Source organism: Portunus trituberculatus, chromosome 11, assembly GCF_017591435.1.
Source record: "Portunus trituberculatus isolate SZX2019 chromosome 11, ASM1759143v1, whole genome shotgun sequence".
NCBI lineage: Eukaryota > Metazoa > Arthropoda > Malacostraca > Decapoda > Portunidae > Portunus > Portunus trituberculatus.
This window is the reverse complement of record NC_059265.1, coordinates 313,937-338,126: the sequence shown is the minus strand read 5'-3', so window position 1 is coordinate 338,126 and position 24,190 is coordinate 313,937. Positions and strand designations below refer to the sequence as shown.

Sequence of the window (24,190 nt, the reverse complement as noted above, 5' to 3'; positions counted from 1 at the left end):
ATATATATATATATATATATATATATATATATATATATATATATATATATATATATATATATATATATATATATATATATATATATATATATATATATATATATATATATATATATATATATATATATATATATATATATATATATATATATATATATATATATATATATATATATATATATATATATATTCAGATGTAGGTGTGGTCTTAGGGAACCGTAGATTCAGGAGAAACAATACAACGAGTGAGGTAACGAACATCATGTTTATTCCAAACGTTCTTAAGTCATCATCAGTGGTTCTATAATTGAGAAAAAACCATAAGTTTATAAAACACATTAAATGTTAAAAAGTTAAACATAAAAAAAAAAGGGCTAAAAATGTAAAGTATGGCTTAGCTTTGTGTGCTGCAAGGTGGCTTAGCTTTGTGTGCTGCAAGGTGGCTTAGCTTTGTGTGCTGCAAGGTGGCTTAGCTTTGTGTGCTGCAAACTGACTTAGCTTTATGTGCTGCAAGGTGGCTTAGCGTTGTGTGCTGCAAGGTGGCTTAGCTTTGTGTGCTGCAAGGTGGCTTACCTTTGTGTGCTGCAATATGGCTTAGTTTTGTGTGCTGCAAGACAGCTTAGCTTTGTGTACTGCAAGGTGGCTTATCTTTGTGTGCTGCAAGGTAGGCTAGCTTTGTGTGCTGCAAGGGGCTTAGCTTTGTGTGCTGCAAGGTGGCTTAGCTTTGTGTGCTGCAAGGTGGCTTACTTTTATGTGCTGCAAGGTGGTTCATTGAGGAGTGAAAGGTGTCAAGTTTAGTTGGGAAACATGAAAGATGACTGAAAGAAAAAGAAGCAAAGATAATTATTATTTTTTTTCGTAACAGCAAGAAATGAATGATTATATTAACTGTCAGCCGCAACAAACTTATTTTATTAACCAGTCCCACTAACAAGAACTAACAAGAACTCTTTAAGTACTACAGTTTCCCCTAGACAACCCAAAGCAGCAGTGTTATGAAAGCCTCTGGAGAGTTTACTATGAAGCTAAAACATAGATGATATTTATTTGCCTCCAATAAGTTAAACAAGTTTAGTTACAATTAAATAATTCTTTCCTTTTCTTCAAAACAGTATAAATATTCTACCGAGACGGGTAACACTAACAATATGAAGAGTACGCCTTGCTGCTGCCATGTATGGTCAACTTATCAAGCATTCACATCACTAGACAGTGCTTGTATTCACACACACACACACACACACACACACACACACACACACACACACACACACACACACACACACACACACACACACACACACACACACACACACACACACACACACACATTAGCATAACCACTCTAATAATAATAACAATAATAATAATAATAATAATAATAATAATAATAATAATAATAATAATAATAATAATAATAATAATAATAATAATAATAATAATAATAATAATAATAATAATAATAATAATAATAATAATGATAATGATAATAACAGTAAAGCTCATTATATTAGTTAGATTTGCTTTTAACAATATTTCACATCTCAAAGAAATAATATTGATAATAGTAGTAGTCCCCAAGGAGGGTGAATAAGAGGCGGCGGCAAGACGTCACCAAAGTGAAGGGCGCGCCATTAGTCAGCTGGTGCCCCTGTAACGACCCGCCTTACACCCAAAACTTTACCAGCCGCTCATTGAAAATTCATGGGAACGCGCGAGTTATGCTCCAAATTTGGCGTCTTGTGTCATGTTTGGAGACCACCTACTCATAAGTGACTTGAAAAGAGTGTTGGTAGGTGTGGCATGTCGTGCCGCGAAAATTGAGACGGGAAATATTAGTGCCGCCGGAAGGACAGTGGTTTGAGAGAAGGACAGTGGTGCGACAGTTACTTCCTCTGCCACTGCCTGCTCCTCCCAGACAGATCATGGACTGCGGTTTTACTGAGTCTACTTGTCCACAATGATGTATAAGATGTTCTAAACGGAAACACTTTGTCATTGCAATCTGTTGCCATTTTAACAATCCCTGGTAACGTAAACTTAGAACCACCATCTGTACACTCAGTAATTCTATCCATTGCACGAAGTAAAATGCTTCAAAATAATTCCCAAGATTCTGTCTTTTATAAGCATGACTGTGTCTATGTACCCCAGCCACCCACCACACTTGTCATTACGCTCACAAAAGATTGTTGTCTATATATTGCTGCATTTGTACTGTTTAAACCAAAGCAGTGTTTGCAGTGTGAATGAAGCCTTTGGGTATGCATTGCAAAATACCACTCTACTACTATTACTACTACTACTTTTTATTTTCTACTACTACTAAAATACCTCCACCCCATGTTTATTGATGTGTCAATTAGGGGCTCCACTACTTGGAGGTCATTAGCCCCAACTCTCGCTAATGACTGTGGCATCCAACCATATCTAATACTCTATAATATAAACATTAGTTGTTAGCTATAAATTCACTCTACCTCTACTCTATCTACTCTTATGCCACTCTCCACCACTGTAGCCTCGCAGTCAAGGCCACTTAAATCTGCAGGTATGGGAGTGGAATGCCTTGTCCCCCTGAGACACAGGAGAGCTGATATGAGGAGGGAGAATGAGAGACGGCACCTCATCCATGCGACGACATGGCTCCTTGGCTGGTGCTTCTTTTCTGCCATTAGGTCGGCTAGTCTTGAGTAGAAGCATTGAGCCTTGGAGCCCATCCCGCCAGATGTGGTGAAGACCAGAGGTGTGAAGCTGCCCTGGTCAACGTGTTGGATTCTCTCCCCATACGCTCGGATCTTCTCCTGCTCATTCTTGCGGTGGGCGGCCTCCAGGGAGAGTTCGTGGTGACAGGCGGCCATCGGGTCAAAGATCCGTATGTCCATGAATGCTTTCTGTCACCTTGTCCAGAACCCTCGTGCGCTGACGTCGACTCGAGCCTCGTTGGTGGTGTTGGCTGTTCTGTAGCGCAGGTGCTCGCCGTCTAGCGGTAGGAGGGTCGGTTCAGTGGAGACATCGTGGCACACCTCCCTGAGCATGCTGGCAGTCAGATCTCTCACCTCATCGTGCCTGATACATACGAATCCCCCCTTTTTGCACGTCATGGTGTGGTTGACGTCATTGGGGGAACTACACACACAGGTACTGGGGAGTCCTTCCACCGGCCAGCCGTACCTCAGAGCAATGGCGTCGACAAATTCTTGTTTGTTGAGGCTGAAGCCCTTCGCTCCGATGGGCAGTGACGTTAGCCAGTTAGAGGCTCCCGTTTCCTGTGCAGTGAGGATTTTTCTCACTGTGGTTGCAGGCAGGATGTTTATCAGGTCTTCGAGACAGTTTCGTTAATGTTGTTGCCTGTCTCTAGATATAATTCGTCTTTGCTCAGTGACTGCACTTTGGGCTATTTCACCATGTGCGTCCTGAGCAATGATCTTCTGTGAGGGACCTGGTGAGCTTGAGGGAGATGAGGTTCTCCACAGTCGCTAACTTCTTAGGGGAGGTGATTCCCATCCCGCCCAGTCTTGGTGGAAGTTCGAGCAGCGCCCTCTCCCCATTTCCGATGGTGTGGGATCTCAGTAACGCTGGGATGAAGGTGTTCCTTATCGAGACCTCCAGTGGTGCAAGGAGAGGGCTGATGCCTGGGATGGTGCGCATGGCGAATCTCCATCGATGCTGCAAGCCGTGGGTGTAGGCGGAGTAGGCTGCATGAGGCTCAGTCCTGGCCATGTCAGACAGGACCTCCACCTCATGTATCCACTCCTTCACCTTCTCTCCTATGTACTCCTTCTTGAACTCCTCTGTTCCGATGACAGCACCCAAATGCCGCTGTCCATCCTTTGTTATTATAACTCCACTGCCACTGAAGCTATCCACTGCACTGTCATAGTGTTCAGGCTTTACAATAAGGACGGACTTAGCGGCACTGGGTGTGTACCCTATGATGGGACCATTATCGTTCACTAAGCCCCACCATTTTTCAAGTCTGTTATTTTGCCGGCCCCTGACAGGTCATCCGCGTACGCCACTTGCTTCACACTCGTTTTCTCATATGAGATAACTTGTTGCAGCACTGAAAGTCCGAGGGCGTACATCGCCATGGCCACTGGGTCACCTTATGTTGTCCCTTCCATGGACTTTAACACCTTAACACTATTACCACTATTACTACATATGTACAAATCCGATGGGTCATTATATGTGTTTTCTACATATTGTGCCAGAGAGGGACATTTTACTCGAATGTTATGAAGCATTGTTTTTCTGTTAATAGTGTTGAAAGCGTTTTTGGCGTCCACTAATAACACCGCTTCACAATTGTCTTCACTGAATATTTCCCTCATAGCGTGGATGGCGGCTTCCCCTCCTGCCTGCTGTCCTGCACACACTTGCAGGTTCCCCGCTGCCCTCCTCACGTCGTCCTTGACCACCGTCATGACGCATTTACCCACGATGCGTCTTATCACCTCGCCGATGCCAATTGGTCTGCATCCCGGCTTTTTGTCCAGCGGGATTAATCGGCATGCGGTGAGAGCCTCGACGTGGTGACAATTTGTGGTGGCAAGCTTCCTCGCCAGTGCTGCCAGGGCGCCGCATAGGTCGTTAGCGGCACTGCCACAGAGTGCGCCGCTCAACAGGCGACGCCACCCTCTAGCGTCTAGTCCTGAGGGACCAGCACTGCCGTGTGTCTGGAGAGACTTCTTCCAGATCATCTCTCCAGTTTTTTTCACCTCGTAGATGACATCATTGGGCTTGCGGAAAGGCCCCTGCATCCTGAGGCCCTCTTCGTCACTGGGGGGAGGATGTTTTTCCTTCAGCAGGTGGATGGTTTCCCTGGTGAGGGGCAACACACCACCTGACTGCTGTTCATTAAGTGCCCGCAGAGCCTTGGACACCTGTCCTTGCCGCATATTGCCAGCGAAATTACGGGCTTTGTCTTCCTGCCTTTGTTGGTTTCCTGATGGTCTTGGCAGCCTCTTCTGGATGGTTCGGGCTTCCTCCAGGAGCTCATCCAGTTGGTTGTTCTGCCATAGACCCACTCTTCTTGCGACGGCTTTCACGTTTTCCGCCACCTTCGCATTCCTATGTGTCTTTTGAAAGAAGAGTTTTGGCAGTGTGAAGAATAATTTCATCGCATACGGTGCGAGGGTGACTCTTGTAAGTAATTGTTGAGGAGGATGACCATCTCTTGTACAATTTTGTTGGTGGCTGCACACTTTGGTGGATCGAACAGATGACATGTAGACCACCCAGCTAATTCTATGTAAGTGTTGTTCACCCACATGGTTGTTTCTTCTTCTGTTAGTCCTTTCCAGACTAAGTTTCTCCTCCCGTTTGTATGTCTCGCGGCGTACACGTTGTGTTGCGGTAGCGATGGGGTGTGTTGTGACGGTGTTGATGGCAGGGCAGCCTCCCCTCCCATCTCCGTCTCCATCGTTCGCTCCTGTTCCTCATCCTGCTGGGATTCCTGGCTGTCCCCCGGCTCCACCTCCCTCTCCCTGCCCTGGTGGTCACGTCCCAGGGGGTTTTGGCATCCATCTCCCTTTCTACAATTTATACACTTTTTGTTTTGTCTCACACATTGACAATTAACACATCTGTGTTCCTCTTTTGTACACTGACAACATCTTCTTTGTGCAGGTGGGTTAGACATTGTATTAATAAGGGAAGCAGTGAAGGAGGAGGGAGGGGAAAGTAGGAGGGAGGGTAGGAGGGAGGGGAGAGGAGGGGGGAATAGGGGAAGGGAAAGTGACAACAGAGAGAGAGAGAGAGAGAGAGAGAGAGAGAGAGAGAGAGAGAGAGAGTGAAGGAGGGAAGGAGGGAGGGTAGGGGAAGAGGTAGGAGGGAGGAGGGAGAGAGAAGGGAAGCAGGGGGAGAGGGAGGGGTAGGAGGGAGAGGAAATAGGGGAAGGGAAAGTGACAAAGTGACAAGAGAGAGAGAGAGAGAGAGAGAGAGAGAGAGAGAGAGAGAGAGAGAGAGAGAGAGAGAGGGAGGAGGGAGAGATAGGGAGAGAGGGAAGGAAGGAGGAGGGATGGGAGAGGGAGAGGGAGGAGGAGTATGGGAGGGGAGGCGACAACAGAGAGAGAGAGAGAGAGAGAGAGAAGGAAGGAAGGAGGGAGGAGGGTAGAGGAGGAGGAATAGGGAGAGGAGAGAGAGAGAGAGAGAGAGAGAGAGAGAGAGAGAGAGAGAGAGAGAGAGAGAGAGAGAGAGAAACATTTATGGTAAATATGGGACTTAGATATGTATTACAGGCACTTTACTCAATATTCCCTACAATGTTTAGCGGCAGTAGTAGTGGCAACAGCAGTCTTAGGAGTACCGTTACAACAGTTAAAGAGTGATAGTATATTACTACTGAAAATTTAATGAAGATCTGTACTTTTGGGTACTCACGTGGTGTGCATGGCTCCAATAAAATCAAACAGAAAGATTTATACCTAGTATTATAACAGAGATATCAGTCTATAATATATAGTAAGATTTATATAGAAATATATGGAGTAGGGGGCACCTGTATCCCCGACGGAGAGTGGATGGACAGCCGCGCGGGCTGCTTGGAATTTTCCCTACGCGACTTATCACCTGATAACCCTTCCGACCTAGTTCGACCCTTTCAACGGTCGCTCCGTGACGCTCACAACAACCACTGTTTTCAGAATGATAAATCAATATTTTTCACGTGATTTATACGAGTATTGACACTGATATTACACTGGGCCCACCCTCTCCACTTCACTCATCACTGTGTCTTTTTTCACAAAATTTCACAAAGTTTTAACCTTAAAATACACCTTAATCACGGAGCCACACACACACGTCTTACTACTACTACTACTACTACTACTACTACTACTACTACTACTACTACTACTACTACTACTACTACTACTACTACTACTACTACTACTACTACTACTACTACTACTACTACTACTACTACTACTACTACTACTACTACTACTACTACTACTACTACTACTACTACTACTACTACTACTACCACTACTACTACTACTACTACTACTACTACTACTACTACCACCATTTCAACACCACCACTACCACCACCACCACTACCACCACACTGCACCACCACCACCACCACCACCACCACCACCACCACCACCACCACCACACCACCACCACCACCACCACCACCACCACCACCACCACCACCACCACCACCACCACCACCACCACCACCACCACCACCACACCACCACCACCCACCACCACCACCACCACCACCACCACCACCACCACCACCACCACCACCACCACCACCACCACCACCACCACCACCACCACCACCACCACCACCACCACCACCACCACCACCACCACCACCACCACCACCACCACCACCACCACCACCACCACCACCACCACCACCACCACCACACCACCACCACCACCACCACCACCACCACCACCACCACCACCACCACCACCACCACCACCACCACCACCACCACCACCACCACCACCACCACCACCACCACCACCACCACCACCACCACCACCACCACCACCACCACCACCACCACCACCACCACCACCACTGCCACCTGCTGCACCACCACCACCACCACCACCACCACCACCACCACCACTGCACCACCACCATTTCTGCCACCACCACCTTCTACTACCACTACCACCACTACCACTGCTACCACCACCACTACTACTACTACACTACCACTACTACTACTACCACTACTACTACTACTACTACTACTACTACTACTACTACTACTACTACTACTACTACTACTACTACTACTACTACTACTACTACTACTACTACTACTACTACTACTACTACTACTACTACTACTACTACTACTATGCATTTATTTATTACTTTGGTGAAATGAAATAGTCGTTGTTGTTATTATTAATATTAGAGAGAGAGAGAGAGAGAGAGAGAGAGAGAGAGAGAGAGAGAGAGAGAGAGAGAGAGGGGAGAAAAGGTACTACTACTACTATTACTACTACTACTACTACTACTACTACTACTACTACTACTACTACTACTACTACTACTACTACTTGATGTAATAATAATAACGATAGTAAAAATCTATTATTACATTATCTAAAATACTACTACTACTACTACTACTACTACTACTACTACTACTACTAAATTTGTATTCGAAATGAGCCAAAAAATCAACAATAATAATAATAATAATAATAATAATAATAATAATAATAATTATTAGTTGATATTTGCAGGTGTGTTAGAATAGTTACCTATACAATTAGAATTACAATAGTGAATTATATATGTGTAATTAGTGTAATTAAGTATATTTATTTATTATATGTGTGTGTGTGTTTGTGTGTTAGTTAATTTAGTGACTATTTTCTTGCAGTAGATGAAAAGAAAATAGAAAAAATAGTTGTAGATTTTTTGATGGTTATGCAAAAGACAATAGCCAGTGTTTGGAGTTTTCAGTATCAGTTTTTTGGAAGTAACGGACACAGCCCTCGGATTTAACGGACTAAGTACGGATATTGCGGATTTTACGGACTGTTTTTTGGAAATTTGAGATAAACTGGAAAAAATATATATATAATTTTAGTTGGATTTTTTTTTATTATTTAGTTGGTTTTAAGTTTTTTTTTATGAGAAATAATGAAATGTTTTGAAAGTAGAAGGAAGAAAAAGGGAAATTTTGAATATAATGAAATAAATTGAAAAAAAGGAAATAAATAATAATAGTTGTTGATGGAAATTAATAAAAAAAATAAAAATTTAAAATACACGAAAATTTTGAAATACACGAAAAATTTTGTAATACGAAAAAATTTGAAATAAACGTAAAATTTTGAAATACACGGAAAATTTTGAAATACACGAAAAAATTTGAAATAGACGAAAAATTTTGAAACGAAAGGAAAAAAAGAAAATTTAAACAAAAAGAAAAAAATAATAGTTTTTGATGGAAATGAGAAAAAAAACTGACTTAAAATTTTGAAATAGACGAAAATGATTGAAATACACGAAACATTTTGAAACGAAAGAAAAAAAAGGAAAATTAAAACATAATTGAAAAATAGAAAAAAAAAATGGTAGTAGATTTTGATGGAAATTAATAAAAAAACTGACTTAAATTTTGAAAAGACGAAAAATTTTGAAATAATGAAACATTTTGAAACGAAAAGAAAAAAGGAAATATTTAAACAAACAAATTGAAAAAGAAAGAAAATAATGGTAGTAGATTTTGATGGAAATTAATAAAAAAACTGACTTAGAATTTTGAAAAACACGAAAAAATTTGAAATAACGAAACATTTTGAAACGAAAGAAAAAAAAAGAAAATTTAAACATAATTCAAAAAAATAGAAAAAAATTAAGTTTTTTGATGGAAATTAATAAAAAAAAAACTGACTTAAGATTTTGAAATAGACGAAAAATTTTGAAATAACGAAACATTTTGAAACGAAAAGAAAAAAAAGGAATATTTAAACAAACAAATTGAAAAAAAAAAAAAAAATGGTAGTAGATTTTGATGGGAATTAATAAAAAAACTGACGTAGAATTTTGAAAACACGAAAAATTTTGAAATACACGAAACATTTTGAAACGAAAGGGAAAAAAAGAAAATTTAACATAATTGAAAAAAATAATAATAGTTTTTGATGGAAATTAATATAAAAAACACTTAAAATTTTGAAAAACACGAAAAATTTTGAAATAACGAAACATTTTGAAACGAAAGGAAAAAAAGATTTAAACAAACAAATTGAAAAAAAAAAAAATAAGTTTTTGATGGAAATTAATAAAAAAACTGACTTAAAATTTTGAAATAGACGAAAAAATTTGAAATAACGAAACATTTTGAAACGAAAGAAAAAAACAAAATTTTACATAATTGAAAAAAATAAAAAAATTAAAAAACTGACTTAAAATTTTGAAATAGACGAGAATTTTTGAAACGAAAGGAAGGAAAGAAAACAAAAACTGACTTAAAATTTTGAAATAGAGAAAAAAAACTTGATTTTGAAATAATATAGAAAAATAGATTTTGAAATAGAAAAAAACTAAAAGATTTGAAATTTTGCCAAAAGAAAATGGAGAAAGGAGAAATAAATTAATCAATATTTGAATTTTGAATTAGAAAAAAAAGCTGAATTTTGAAAGACGCAAAAAAAGGAAAAAAATTAGAATAGTATCAAAGAAATGGATTTTGAATTGAGAAAATTAATTAATATTTCAATTTTGAATTAGAGAACAAAATTAATATTTCAATTTTGAATTAGAAAAGAATTGCTGAATTTTGAAACAGACGCAAAAAAAGGAAAAATTTAGAATAATATCAAAGAAATAGATTTTGAAAAGAGAAAATTAATTAATATTTCAATTTTGAATTAGAAAACAAAACTCAAAATTAATTAATATTTGAATTTTGAATTAGAAAAAAGCTGAATTTTGAAACGGACGTAAAAAGAACGAAAAATTTAGAATAGTATCAAAGAAATGAATTTTGAAGAGAAAATTAATTAATATTTCAATTTTAAATTAGAAAAACTTAATTAATAACAGAATTTTGAATTAGAAAAGATGCTGAATTTTGAAACAGACGCAAAAAAAGGAAAAATTTAGAATAATATCAAAGAAATAGATTTTGAAGAGAAAACTAATTAATATTTCAATTTTGAATTAGAAAACAAAACTCAAAATTAATTAATATTTGAATTTTGAATTAGAAAAAAGCTGAATTTTGAAACAGACGCAAAAAAAGGAAAAATTTAGAATAATATAAAAAAAATGGATTTTTAAAAGAAAATCAATTAATATTTCAATTTTTAATTTAAAAAATTAATCAATATTTGAATTTTGAATTAGAAAAAAAGCTAAATTTTGAAACACGCAAAAAAAAAAAATTAGAATAATATTAATTAATTTTGAAATAGCAAAACAAAAAAACAAAAAAAGAAAGATTTTGAAACGAGAAAATTTGGAGACCACTTTTTTTTTAGAACGAAAATTTTTACAGTTTGAAGAAGAAATTTTGAAATAGAAAAATATAAAAAGAAAAGAAAAAGAAGAAAAGAAATTGAATATTGTCTGAAAAATCTATAAAGTTTTTTGAAATGTTGAGGAATTAAAATTTTGAAACAGAACAAAATAAAAAGAAAAAGAAGAAAAATTGAAGAAAAACTGGAGGAAACCAAACTTTAGACAGAAAACGAAAAAAAATTGTCTTGAAAAATGTATAAAATATTTTGAAATGTTGAAGAATTAAAATTTTGAAACAGAACAAAATAAAAAGAAGAAAAATTGAAGAAAATTGAAGACGAAACCAAATTTTAGACAGAAAACGAAAAAATTGTCTTGAAAAAATGTTTAAATTTTTTGAAATGTTGAAGAATTAAAATTTTAAACAACAAAATAAAGAAAAAGAAGAAAAATTGAAGAAAATTGAAGAGGAATCCAAATTTTTAGACACAAAACAAAAAAAAATTGTCTTGAAAAATGTTTAAAATTTTTGAAATGTTGAAGAATTAAATTTTTGAACATAAAAAGAAGAAAAATTGAAGAAAAACTGAAGAGGAAACCAAATTTTTAGACAGAAAACGAAAAAAAATTGTCTTGAAAAATGTATAAATTTTTTTTTAAATGTACAAGAATAAAAATTTTGAAACAGAACAAAATAAAGAAAAAAGAAGAAAATTGAAGAAAAACTGAAGAGGAAACCAAATTTTTAGAAAGAAAAAAAAATTTGTCTTGAAAAAATGTTTAAAATTTTTGAAATATTGAGGAATTAAAATTTTGAAACAGAACAAAATAAAAAGAAGAAAACTTGAAGAAAATTGAAGAGGAAACCAAATTTTTAGACAGAAAATGAAAAAAAAAATTAGTCTTGAAAAATGTATAAATTTTTTTGAAATGTCGAGGAATAAAAATTTTGAAGCAAAACACAAAAATCCTTCAAAAACCTTCAAATCTGCAAAAACGAAGAAGTTTGTCGAAGAGTTGCCAATTTGGGAATAAAACCACCAAATTTTTGAAACAGAACAAAATAAAGAAAAAAGAAGAAAATTGAAGAAAAACTGAAGAGAAAAGCAAATTTTTTGACAGAAAACGAAAAAAATTGTCTTGAAAATTTTTTAAATTTTGAAATCTTGAAGAATTGAAATTTTTAACATAAAAAGAAGAAAAACTGAAGAAAATTGAAGACGAAACCAAATTTTTTGACAAAATGAAAAAAAATGTCTGAAAAATGTATAAAATTTTGAAATGTTGAAGAATTAAAATTTTGAAACAAAAAAATAAAGAAAAATTGAAGAAAAATTGAAGAGAAAAGCAAATTTTTAGACAAAATGAAAAAAATTGTTTTTGAAAAATGTATGAAATTTTTTTTAAATGTACAAGAATAAAATTTTTGAAACAACAAAATAAAGAAAAATTGAAGAAAAACTGAAGAGAAAGGAAATTTTTAGACAGAAAACGAAAAAAAAATTGTCTTGAAAAATTTTTAAAAATTTTGAAATGTCGAAGAATTAAATTTTTGAAACAGAACAAAATAAAGAAAAATTGAAGAAAATTGAAGAGAAAACCAAATTTTTAGACAGAAAACGAAAAAAAATTGTCTTGAAAAATGTATAAAAATTTTTGAAATCTTGAAGAATTAAAATTTTGAACATAAAAAGAAGAAAAATTGAAGAGAAAAGCAAAATTTTAGACAGAAAACGAAAAAAACTTTCTTGAAAAATTCTATGAAATTTTTTTTAAATGTACAAGAATTTAAATTTTGAAACAAAACAAAATAAAAAAAAAAAAAATTGAAGAAAAATTGAAGAGGAAACCAAATTTTAGACAAAATGAAAAAAAATTGTCTTGAAAAAATGTTTAAAATTTTTTGAAATGTACAAGAATAAAAATTTTGAAACAGAACAAAATAAAGAAAAATTGAAGAAAATTGAAGAAAAATTGAAGAGGAAACAAAATTTTTAGACAGGAAACGAAAAAATTGTCTTGAAAAATGTATAATTTTTTTTTGAAATGTTGAGGAATTAATATTTTGAAACAGAACAAAATAAAAAAGAAGAAGAAAGGAAGAAAATTGAAGAGGAAACCAAAATTTTAGACACAAAATAGAAAAAATTGTCTTGAAAAAAATGTTTAAAATTTTTGAAATCTAAAAAAATAAAAATTTTGAAACAGAACAAAATAAAAAGAAAAACTGAAGAAAATTGAAGAGGAAACCAAAATTTTTAGACACAAAATGAAAAAAAATTGTCTTGAAAAATTGTATAAAATTTTTTGAAATGTTGAAGAATTAAAATTTTGAAGCAAAACAAAAGAAAAAGAAAAAACGAAGAAAAACTGAAGAAAAATTGAAGCAAAAAGAAGAAAATTGAAGAGAAAACCAAATTTTTAGACAGAAAACGAAAAAAAATTGTCTTGAAAAAAATGTTTAAAAATTTTGAAATGTTGAAGAATTAAATTTTGAAACAGAACAAAATAAAGAAAATTATTATTATTATTATTATTATTATTATTATTATTATTATCATTATTAATTTCCTAACTCAGTGTTGCCAATTCGCTTCTCGTGCAGTGTTGCCATGCGTGCTAAAAAGACTATGACTGTGAACGTTTTTGATTTACACACACACGCACACACACACACACACACACACACACACACACACACACACACACACACACACACACACACACACACACACACACACACACACAGATAGACAAAAATATAAAGTGATTTTTTTTCAATCTAGTATTTAGTGATATAATAGAAATAGTGATTGTTGTTGTTGTTGTTGTTGTTGTTGTTGTTGTTGTTGTTGTTGTTGTCATTGCTCCCGCCGCCGCCTCCGCCGCCGCCGCCGCTGCTGATGCTGACAATGATTAATATACTAGTTGTTAATAATATTAGTTGTTGTTGTTGTTGTTGTTGTTGTTGTTGTTGTTGTTGTTGTGATTATAACCTTGCAGATGTTTAGATGTAGTAATCTTTTGTTTAATTGTTGTTGTTGTTGTTGTTGTAGTAGTAGTAGTAGTAGTAGTAGGAGTAGTAGTACGTAGTGGAAATATAGTTGTAGTAGTAGTAGTAGTAGTAGTAGTAGTAGTAGTAGTAGTAGTAGTAGTAGTAGTAGTAGTAGTAGTAGTAGTAGTAGTAGTAGTAGTAGTAGTAGTAGCAGTAGTAGTAGTAGCAGTAGTAGTAGCAGCAGCAGTGGCAGCAGTGGTGGTGGTGGTGGCAGTAGTAGTAGTAGTAGCAGTAGTAGTAGTAGTAGTAGTAGTAGTAGTAGTAGTAGTAGTAGTAGTAGTAGTAGTAGTAGTAGTAGTAGTAAAATTATTAGTAGTGGTAGTAAAAGTAGTAGTAGTAGTAGTAGTAGCAGTAGCAGTAGCAACAAGAGCAGTAATAGCAGCAGTAGTAGTAGTAGTAGTAGCAGTAGTAGTAGAAGTCAGGAAGAGTTAGTTACCCAGTACTCTCAATCCTTCACCACTATTCAGTCCACCTCCCTCACGGCTTCCTCACACGAACGGTCTTTTCGCCGGTCCGGTATCTGCAGCACGGCAGCCGCACGGTTAAAGGCGGCGTCACATTACCACATTTCCGGCAACTTTTTTGTGTCAACTCTTGAAGGCCGTCAACTTTTTTGTCGCCGCTCGTCGTCAAACACATGCTCGCTTCTATCTGTCGCGTGCGTTAACTGTAGACACAAACATGGCCGCCCGTTCACCTACCCCGCCTTCCAGCAAATCGTAGCTAATTTTTCATTGCTATTTTGTGCAGCTAATTTTGGTCTTCAACCCCTTCAGTACTAGGACGCGATTCCATATCCATTCTGGTGACTATTTGGTGATTTGATACAGCTTCAGAAACATACATTGGGATTTGAAATTATAAAGACCTTGTCCATTAATCTTCTGACCTCCATAGACCTTTCCTAATGCAGCTAAAATCGTGTATATACAGACCTCAAGGTACCAATGCGTCCCAGTACTGAAGGGGGTTACTGCTGCATATGGGAATCTATCTGGCAATATCACACAGCGTAAAATTATGAAGACCTTGTCCATTAATCTTCTGACCTCCATAGACCTTTCCTAATGCTGCTAAAATCGTGTATATACAGACCTTAAGGTACCAATGCGTCCCAGTACTGAAGGGGGTTAGTGCTCCATATGGAAATCTATCTGGCAATTTCTCAGCGTAAAATTATGAAGACCTAGTCCATTAATCTTCTGACCTCCATAGACCTTTCCTTATGCTGCTAAAATAGTGTATATACAGACATCAAGGTACCAATGCGTCCCAGTACTGAAGGGGGTTTAATGCTCCATATGTGGGAATCTTGGCCACTTGGTACTAGGAAATTCTGCCTTGGAGTGCCAGTCACACAAAAATACAAAAAAATCAGCCACTTTTCAAAATACCTTTAACAAAATAGAAAAAAAATGCCATCCGTACTTTCCAGCATTTCCAAAAACATTACTACAAAAATTCTTGGTTTAATTCTCTCCCTCTCGCTCTATTTCCCTGTCCAAATGAATAAGTGTCTATGGAAATAAAAGCTATCTTAACTTCATTTAATGCCAATAAAACCGTGTTAACTTGATCTAATGCCAATAAAACCGTGTTAACTTGATCTAATGCCAATAAAAATTTGTTAACTTGATCTAATGCCAATAAAACCGTGTTAACTTGATCTAATGCCAATAAAACCGTGTTAACTTGATCTAATGCCAATAAAACCGTGTTAACTTGATCTAATGCCAATAAAACCGTGTTAACTTGATCTAATGCCAATAAAACCGTGTTAACTTGATCTAATGCCAATAAAACCGTGTTAACTTGATCTAATGCCAATAAAACCGTGTTAACTTGATCTAATGCCAATAAAACCGTGTTAACTTGATCTAATGCCAATAAAACCGTGTTAACTTGCCAATAAAACCGTGTTAACTTGATCTAATGCCAATAAAACCGTGTTAACTTGATCTAATGCCAATAAAACCGTGTTAACTTGATCTAATGCCAATAAAACCGTGTTAACTTGATCTAATGCCAATAAAACCGTGTTAACTTGATCTAATGCCAATAAAACCGTGTTAACTTGATCTAATGCCAATAAAACCGTTAACTTGATCTAATGCCAATAACTTGATCTAATGCCAATAAAACCGTGTTAAACTTGTTAACTTGATCAATGCCAATAAAACCGTGTTAACTTGATCTAATGCCAATAAAACCGTGTTAACTTGATCTAATGCCAATAAAACCGTGTTAACTTGATGCCAATAAAACCGTGTTAACCTAATGCCAATAAAACCGTGTTAACTTGATCTAATGCCAATAAAACCGTGTTAACTTGATCTAATGCCAATAAAACCGTGTTAACTTGATCTAATGCCAATAAAACCGTGTTAACTTGATCTAATGCCAATAAAACCGTGTTAACTTGATCTAATGCCAATAAAACCGTGTTAACTTGATCTAATGCCAATAAAACCGTGTTAACTTGATCTAATGCCAATAAAACCGTGTTAACTTGATCTAATGCCAATAAAACCGTGTTAACTTGATCTAATGCCAATAAAACCGTGTTAACTTGATCTAATGCCAATAAAACCGTGTTAACTTGATCTAATGCCAATAAAACCGTGTTAACTTGATCTAATGCCAATAAAACCGTGTTAACTTGATCTAATGCCAATAAAACCGTGTTAACTTGATCTAATGCCAATAAAACCGTGTTAACTTGATCTAATGCCAATAAAACCGTGTTAACTTGATCTAATGCCAATAAAACCGTGTTAACTTGATCTAATGCCAATAAATCTAATGCCAATAAAACCGTGTTAACTTGATCTAATGCCAATAAAACCGTGTTAACTTGATCTAATGCCAATAAAACCGTGTTAACTTGATCTAATGCCAATAAAACCGTGTTAACTTGATCTAATGCCAATAAAACCGTGTTAACTTGATCTAATGCCAATAAAACCGTGTTAACTTGATCTAATGCCAATAAAACCGTGTTAACTTGATCTAATGCCACAATCACACACAAATATAAGGAATTAAGCTTATTTCACTACTAATCCAGGGCAGAATAAGTGTCTATACAGATATATATGATCATAAACAAGAAAACTGCTCATCTCAGCCACTCACTACTAGGGAACTCTGCCTTGGAGCGCCTCAGTCACACAAATATAAACAATTAAGCCACTTTTTCAATGCTAGGTCAGGAATTTCTGGGCTAAAGGGGATACATTTTGGGGTACCTCCTATCTCAAACCACACCCGCTAGGAAACCGTTGCCCAGAGTGAGGAAGCCCAACCTACACTCTGACTGTGGACAAGATTCGAACCGGTTTTTGCCCTGAGTGAGGAAGCCCAACCTACACTTTGACCGTTAACAGGAATTGAACCGGTTTTTCCCCTGAGTTAGGAAGCCCAACCTACACTCTGACCGTTAACAGGAATCGAACCGGTTTATCCCCCTGAGTGAGGAAGCCCAACCTACACTCTGACCGTGGACAGGAATTGAACCGGTTTATCCCCCTGAGTGAGGAAGCCCAACCTACACTCTGCCCGTGGACAGGATTGAAACCGGTTTTTTGCCCTGAGTGAGGAAGCCCAACCTACACTCTGCCCGTTAACAGGAATCGAACCGGTTTTTGCTCTGAGTGAGGAAGCCCAACCTACACTCTGACCGTTAACAGGAATCGAACCGGTTTATCCCCCTGAGTGAGGAAGCCCAACCTACACTCTGACCGTGGACAGGAATTGAACCGGTTTATCCCCCTGAGTGAGGAAGCCCAACCTACACTCTGACCGCTGACAGAATTCGAACCGGTATTTGCTCTGAGTGAGGAAGCCCAACCTACACTCTGACCGTTAACAGGAATCGAACCGGTTTTTGCCCTGAGTGAGGAAGCCCAACCTACACTCTGACCATTAACAGGAATCGAACCGGTTTTTCCCCCTGAGTGAGGAAGCCCAACCTACACTCTGACCGTTAACAGGAATCGAACCGGTTTTTCCCCCTGAGTGAGGAAGCCCAACCTACACTCTGCCCGTTAACAGGAATCGAACCGGTTTATCCCCCTGAGTGAGGAAGCCCAACCTACACTCTGACCGTGGACGGGATTCGAACTGGTTTTTCCCCGAGTGAGGAAGCCCAACCTACACTCTGACCGTGCACTGGAATCGAACCGGTGTGCATAATTGGAGACCCTGCAGACCCCAAAGCATGGTTCCACTGTACCACTGAACCACGACGGGCTTCCAAATCCTTCCAGCCAGTTTTACACCACAGTGCCAGGGCAGAATGAGTCCATGCCAATATACATACACATCGACCTAGCAAGATTGAGTTGGCGTTAGAATATTACCCCAAGATTATAATATTACCAAGATTATAATATTACCAAGATTACCCCAAGATTATAATATTACTCCAAGATTGAGTTATAATATTACCCAAGAGAATATTACCCCAAGATTACCAAGATTACCCCAAGATTATAATATTACCCCAAGATTATAATATTACCAAGATTACCCCAAGATTATAATATTACCAAGATTACCCCAAGATTATAATATTACCCCAAGATTGAGTTGGCGTTATAATATTACCCCAATTCACCGCTAGGATAGATTAAAACGAAAAAAGAAACTCGAAATATTTACAAATTAATACATTATATATATATATATTTTTTTTTTTTATATATATATACCATGTTTGCTTTTCACGGGAATTTCTGGGCTAAAGGGATACTTTTTGTGGTACCTCCTATCTCAAAGCCCACCCGCTAGGAAACCGTTGCCCCGAGTGAGGAAGCCCAACCTACACTCGGACTGTGGACAGGATTCGAACCCGTGCGCTTGGAGACCTCTAGGATCCCAAAGCACGCATGGTTCCACTGTACCACGGCGATGAATTCCTCTTCCGTGAGGTATACCATCGGGTCACTGCGATCCTGTAATACTGTACGTGGTAATCTCAAGCGCCGAATTTCTTCTATTTCCTCATTGTCAAGATCTTGTAGGAGATTATTAACAATGCCACGGAAAATAGGTAATATATGATTAGCGAGTACTTACATATACACTTCACTGCATTTAAAACAAAGTACAAGCAATTTGGTGGCTCAAGGAAGAAGGAAAGAAATTTTGGGTAAATCTTGGTGAGATTGTCAATAATAATAATAATAAAAATAGTGTTGACGATGATGATGATGGTAATAATAATAATATCGGGTCACTGCGATCCTGTAATACTGTACGTGGTAATCTCAACGTTAGTCGAATTAAGAAGAAAAAAATTATATTAAAAAAAAGATTAGAAAACATATAGAAATAAATTGATGCGAGAGAGAGAGATAGAGAGAGAAAGAAATTAGAGCTAGGCAGAGTTAAAGCGAGAGATTAAAGAGAGGACGTGACGGTTCAGAGAGAGAGAGAGAGAGAGAGAGGTGTACATAACAGCAAATAAAATTGAGGGAAATCTTAGACAACAACGAAGGAAAAGTGGATATAGTGACACCGCCTTTAGTGATTCTCCCCACTACCGCCGCCACCAAAACTGCCGTGCGACATTTTTGCCGGTGCGGTGCGTGACTAACAGTGTAAGACTACCGTGCGGCGTGTACCGGAGCGGCAAAAATCGTTCGTTTCAAAGCAGGGCCATAAATAGTAGTAGTAGTAGTAGTAGTAGTAGTAGTAGTAGTTGTTGTTGTTGTTGTTGTTGTTGTTGTTGTCTCTCTCTCTCTCTCTCTCTCTCTCTCTCTCTCTCTCTCTCTCTCGCTGATAGATTAGATAGAATAGTGTGTGCGCGTGTCTATGTGCGTGTGCGTGCGTGCGTGCGTGTGCGTGACTGCGTGCGCTGCAATACGTAAGTAAGTGTGTCTATATTGGAATAATAACAAACACACACACACACACACACACACACACACACACACACACACACACACACACACACACACACACACACTTTAAATATCACCCAAAACACACTCAAAACATCCACCCAAAACACACACACACACACACACACACACACACACACACACACACACACACACACACACGGCCCGGTAGCTCAGTGGTTAGAGCGCTGGCTTCACAAGCCAGAGGATCGGGGTTCGATTCCCGGCCGGGTGGAGATATTTGGGTGTGTCTCCTTTCACGTGTAGCCCCTGTTCACTGTTCACTGTTCAATGTTCAGTGTTCACCTAGCAGTGTTCACTGTTCACTGTTCACCTAGCAGTGAGTATGTACGGGATGTAAATGGAGGAGTTGTGACCTTGTTGTCCCGGTGTGTGGTGTGTGCCTGGTCTCAGGCCTATCTGAAGATCGGAAATAATTAGCTCTGAGCTCGTTCCGTAGGGTAACGTCTGGCTGTCTCGTCACACACTGCACCAGTTCAAACAGTGAATCACACACACACACACACACACACACACACACACACACACACACACACACACACACACACCAAAACACCCATAAACACACTCAAAACACCACAAAAACACCCAAAACACACCCAAAACACCCAAAACACACTCAAAATTCCTCAAAACACTCAAAACACCCTAAAATACACTCAAAACACACTCATAACACTCTAAAACACTAAAAACACACTCAAAACACTCCAAAACACCCCAAAACACACGTAACACACTCAAAACACCCCAAAACATCCTCAAAACACACAAAACACACACAACACCCTCAAAATACCCCACAAACACCCCAAAACACCTCAAAAAACACTCAAAACACCACAAAAGCACACACAAACACATCAAAACACTCCAAAACCCCCGAAGACACACACAAAACACCTTCAAAACACCTCAAAACACCCCAAAACACTCAAACACCACAAAACACCCCAAATCACCCCAAAACACTCAAAACACCCGAAAAAACTCCCTCAAAACACACTTAAAGCACCTCATAACACATAAAGAAACACCACTAAACACTCAAAACACCCCAAAACACAGCAAAACACCTCAAAACACCCCAAAACACACAAAATACCCAAAACACCTCAAACACCCCAAAACACACCCAAACACCCCAAAACACCACAAAACACATCAAACACACAAAATACCTAAAACACAATGAAACACCCCAAAACACACTCAAAACACCTTCAAAACACTCAAAACACCTCAAAACACCCAAAACACCCCAAAACACCCAAAACACCCCAAAACACCCCAAAACACACCAAAACACCACAAAATTCTAAAACACCCAAAACAAAACATCTTTAAAACACCCAAAACACACAAAAACATTCCATCACACTCAAAACACCTGAAAACATCCCAAAACACCCCAAAACACCACAAAACACCCAAAAAACACCCTAAACACACTCAAACACACCTAAACACCCCAAAAGCATTCAAAACACCCCAAAACACACAAAAACACACCAAAACACTGACAACACCACAAAACATCCTCAAAACACCACAAAACACCCTCAAACACCACAAAACACAAACACAAAACCCAAAACACCCCAAAACACCCCAAAACACCAAACAAAACACACGCAAAACACCACAAAACACCCCAAAAACACCCCAAATCACCACAAACATCCTAAATTTTCTTCAAACACCACACAACACCCCAAAACACCTCAAACACCCCAAAACACCCAAAACAAACACCAAAACACAAAAACACAAAAACACACAAAACACCCAAAACACCCAAAATACACCAAAAAACACCTAAAACCACATGCAAAACACAACACACACACACACACACACACACACACACACACACACACACACACACACACACACACACACACACACACACACATACACACTGTAACGCTGTATCCTGTTACTTGTTCAGCGCAAAAACACACCGTTTCTCACTTGGCCGGAAGATGAAGTAACAACCAGCGCTACCTCGACCAAGGATCAGGTAAACGAGAGTCACACGAGGAGAGGAGAAGGAGGAGAAGGAGAGGAGAGGTTACCTGATTGAATGCCGCCTCACTGTACGTTCTCCATAGAAGGTTGTCCAAAGAAGGGTTCAAACAGACAGTGAGGAGAGGAGAGGTTACCTTATGCCCTATTGTAGTTTGTCCAAAGAAGGGTTCCCACAGATCAGGTAAACGACAGTGAGGTTACCTTATGCCCCATTGTAGTTGTCCAAAGAAGGGTTCCCACAGGTCAGGTAAACGACGAGGTTAGCTTATGCCCTATTGTAGTTGTCCAAAGAAGGGTTCCCACAGGTCAGGTAAACGACATTGAGGTTACCTTATGCCCCATTGTAGTTGTCCAAAGAAGGGTTCCCACAGGTCAGGTAAACGAAGGTCACACAAGGAGAAGAGAAGAGGTCAGCTGATTGAATTGAATGCCCCTTGAAAACGCCAGTAACTTCCGCTACACCCTTGAAAAAACCAGTAACACTACACCCTTGAAAACACGCCAGTAACTTCCACTACACCCTTGAAAAACGCCAGTAACTTCCACTACACCCTTGAAAACACCAGTAAACTACACCCTTGAAAACACCAGTAACTTCCGCTACACCCTTGAAAAACACCAGTAACTTCCGCTACACCCTTGAAAAACACCAATAACTTCCAATACACACTTGAAAAACACCAGTAACTTCCACTACACCCTTGAAAACACCAATAACTTCCACTACACCCTTGAAAACACCAATAACTTCCACTACACCTTGAAAACACCAATAACTTCCACTACACCCTTGAAAACACCAGTAACTTCCACTACACCCTTGAAAACACCAATACCAATAACTTCCATTACACCTTGAAAACACCAGTAACTTCCACTACACCCTTGAAAACACCAGTAACTTCCACTACACCCTTGAAAACACCACTTCCACTAACTTCCACTACTACACCCTTGAAAACACCAGTAACTTCCACTACACCCTTGAAAAACACTTGAAAAACAGTAACTTCCACTACACTTGAAAACACAACACTACTACTACTACTACTACTACTACTACTACTACTACTACTACTACTACTACTACTACTATTCAAACAGGCTAAGTGCTTCTTAGTTGGGGGATGTGAATAGATAGATAGATAGAGAGAGAGAGTTAGGACCGAAAACTATTACTACTACTACTACTACTACTACTACTACTACTATTACTACTATTACTATTACTACTACTACTATTGTATTAAGAAAAGTTTGGGTAAGGGTATGAGAGAGAGAGAGAGAGAGAGAGAGAGAGAGAGAGAGAGAGAGAGAGAGAGAGAGAGAGAGAGAGAGAGAGAGAGAAGAGAAGAAAGAAGAAAATAGAAGAAGAAGAAAGAAGAAGAAGGAAGAAGAAGAAGAAGAAGAAGAAGGAAGAAGAGGAGAGAGAGAGAGAGAGAGAGAGAGAGAGAGAGAGAGAGAGAGAGAGAGAGAGAGAGAGAGAGAGAGAGAGAGAGAGAGAGAGAGAGAGAAAAAATTATATCGTAAATCGTTCACCAGTTATATGTTGTATTGCATTATGGGAGGCGGAAGGAAGCGAGAGGAGGAGGAGAACGGGAGGAGGAGGGAGGCGGGAGGAGGCGGAGGAGGAGGAGGGAGGAGGGAGGAGGCGGGAGGAAGCGGGAGGAGGCGGAAGGAGCGGGAGGAGTCGAGAGGAGGCGGGAGGAGGCGGGAGGAAGCGGGAGGAGGCGGAAGGAAGCGGGAGGAAGTGGGAGGAAGCGGGAGGAGGCGAGAGGAGGCGGGAGGAAGCGGGAGGAGGCGGAAGGAAGCTAGAGGAGGCCGGAGGAAGCAGGAGGAGGCAGGAGGAGGGGGAGGAAGGAGGAGGAGGCGGGAGGAAGCGGGAGGAAGCGAGGAGGAGGGAGGAGGAGGAGCGGGAGGAAGCGGGAGGAAGCGGGAGGAAGCGGAGGAGGAGGGAGGAGGAGGAGGAGGCGAGGAGGAGGGAGGAGGAGGAAGGCAGGAGGAAGCGGGAGGAGGCAGGAGGAAGGGAGGAGGAGGAGGAGGAGCGGGAGGAAGAGGAGGAAGCAGGAGGAGGCAGGAGGAAGCGGGAGGAGGCAGGAGGAAGCGGGAGGAGGAGGAGGAAGCGGGAGGAGGGAGGAGGAGGAGGAGGAGGCGGGAGGAAGCAGGAGGAGGAGGAGGAGGAGGAGGAAGCGGGAGGAGGAGGAGGAG

At 38.8% G+C, this 24,190-nt stretch overlaps 1 protein-coding gene across 1 annotated transcript; it reads right to left on the bottom strand.

The window, feature by feature from the left end:
* Positions 1-3,402: 3,402 nt before the first annotated feature.
* Positions 3,403-23,157, bottom strand: LOC123502494. Its single transcript, XM_045251617.1, has 2 exons — positions 23,017-23,157; positions 3,403-3,956 (listed from the first exon to the last, which is right to left on the bottom strand). Exon 2 carries the CDS (start codon positions 3,721-3,723, stop codon positions 3,403-3,405), a length of 321 nt encoding a protein of 106 aa, XP_045107552.1. The 5' UTR covers positions 3,724-3,956; positions 23,017-23,157.
* Between the last annotated feature and the right edge of the window lie 1,033 nt (positions 23,158-24,190).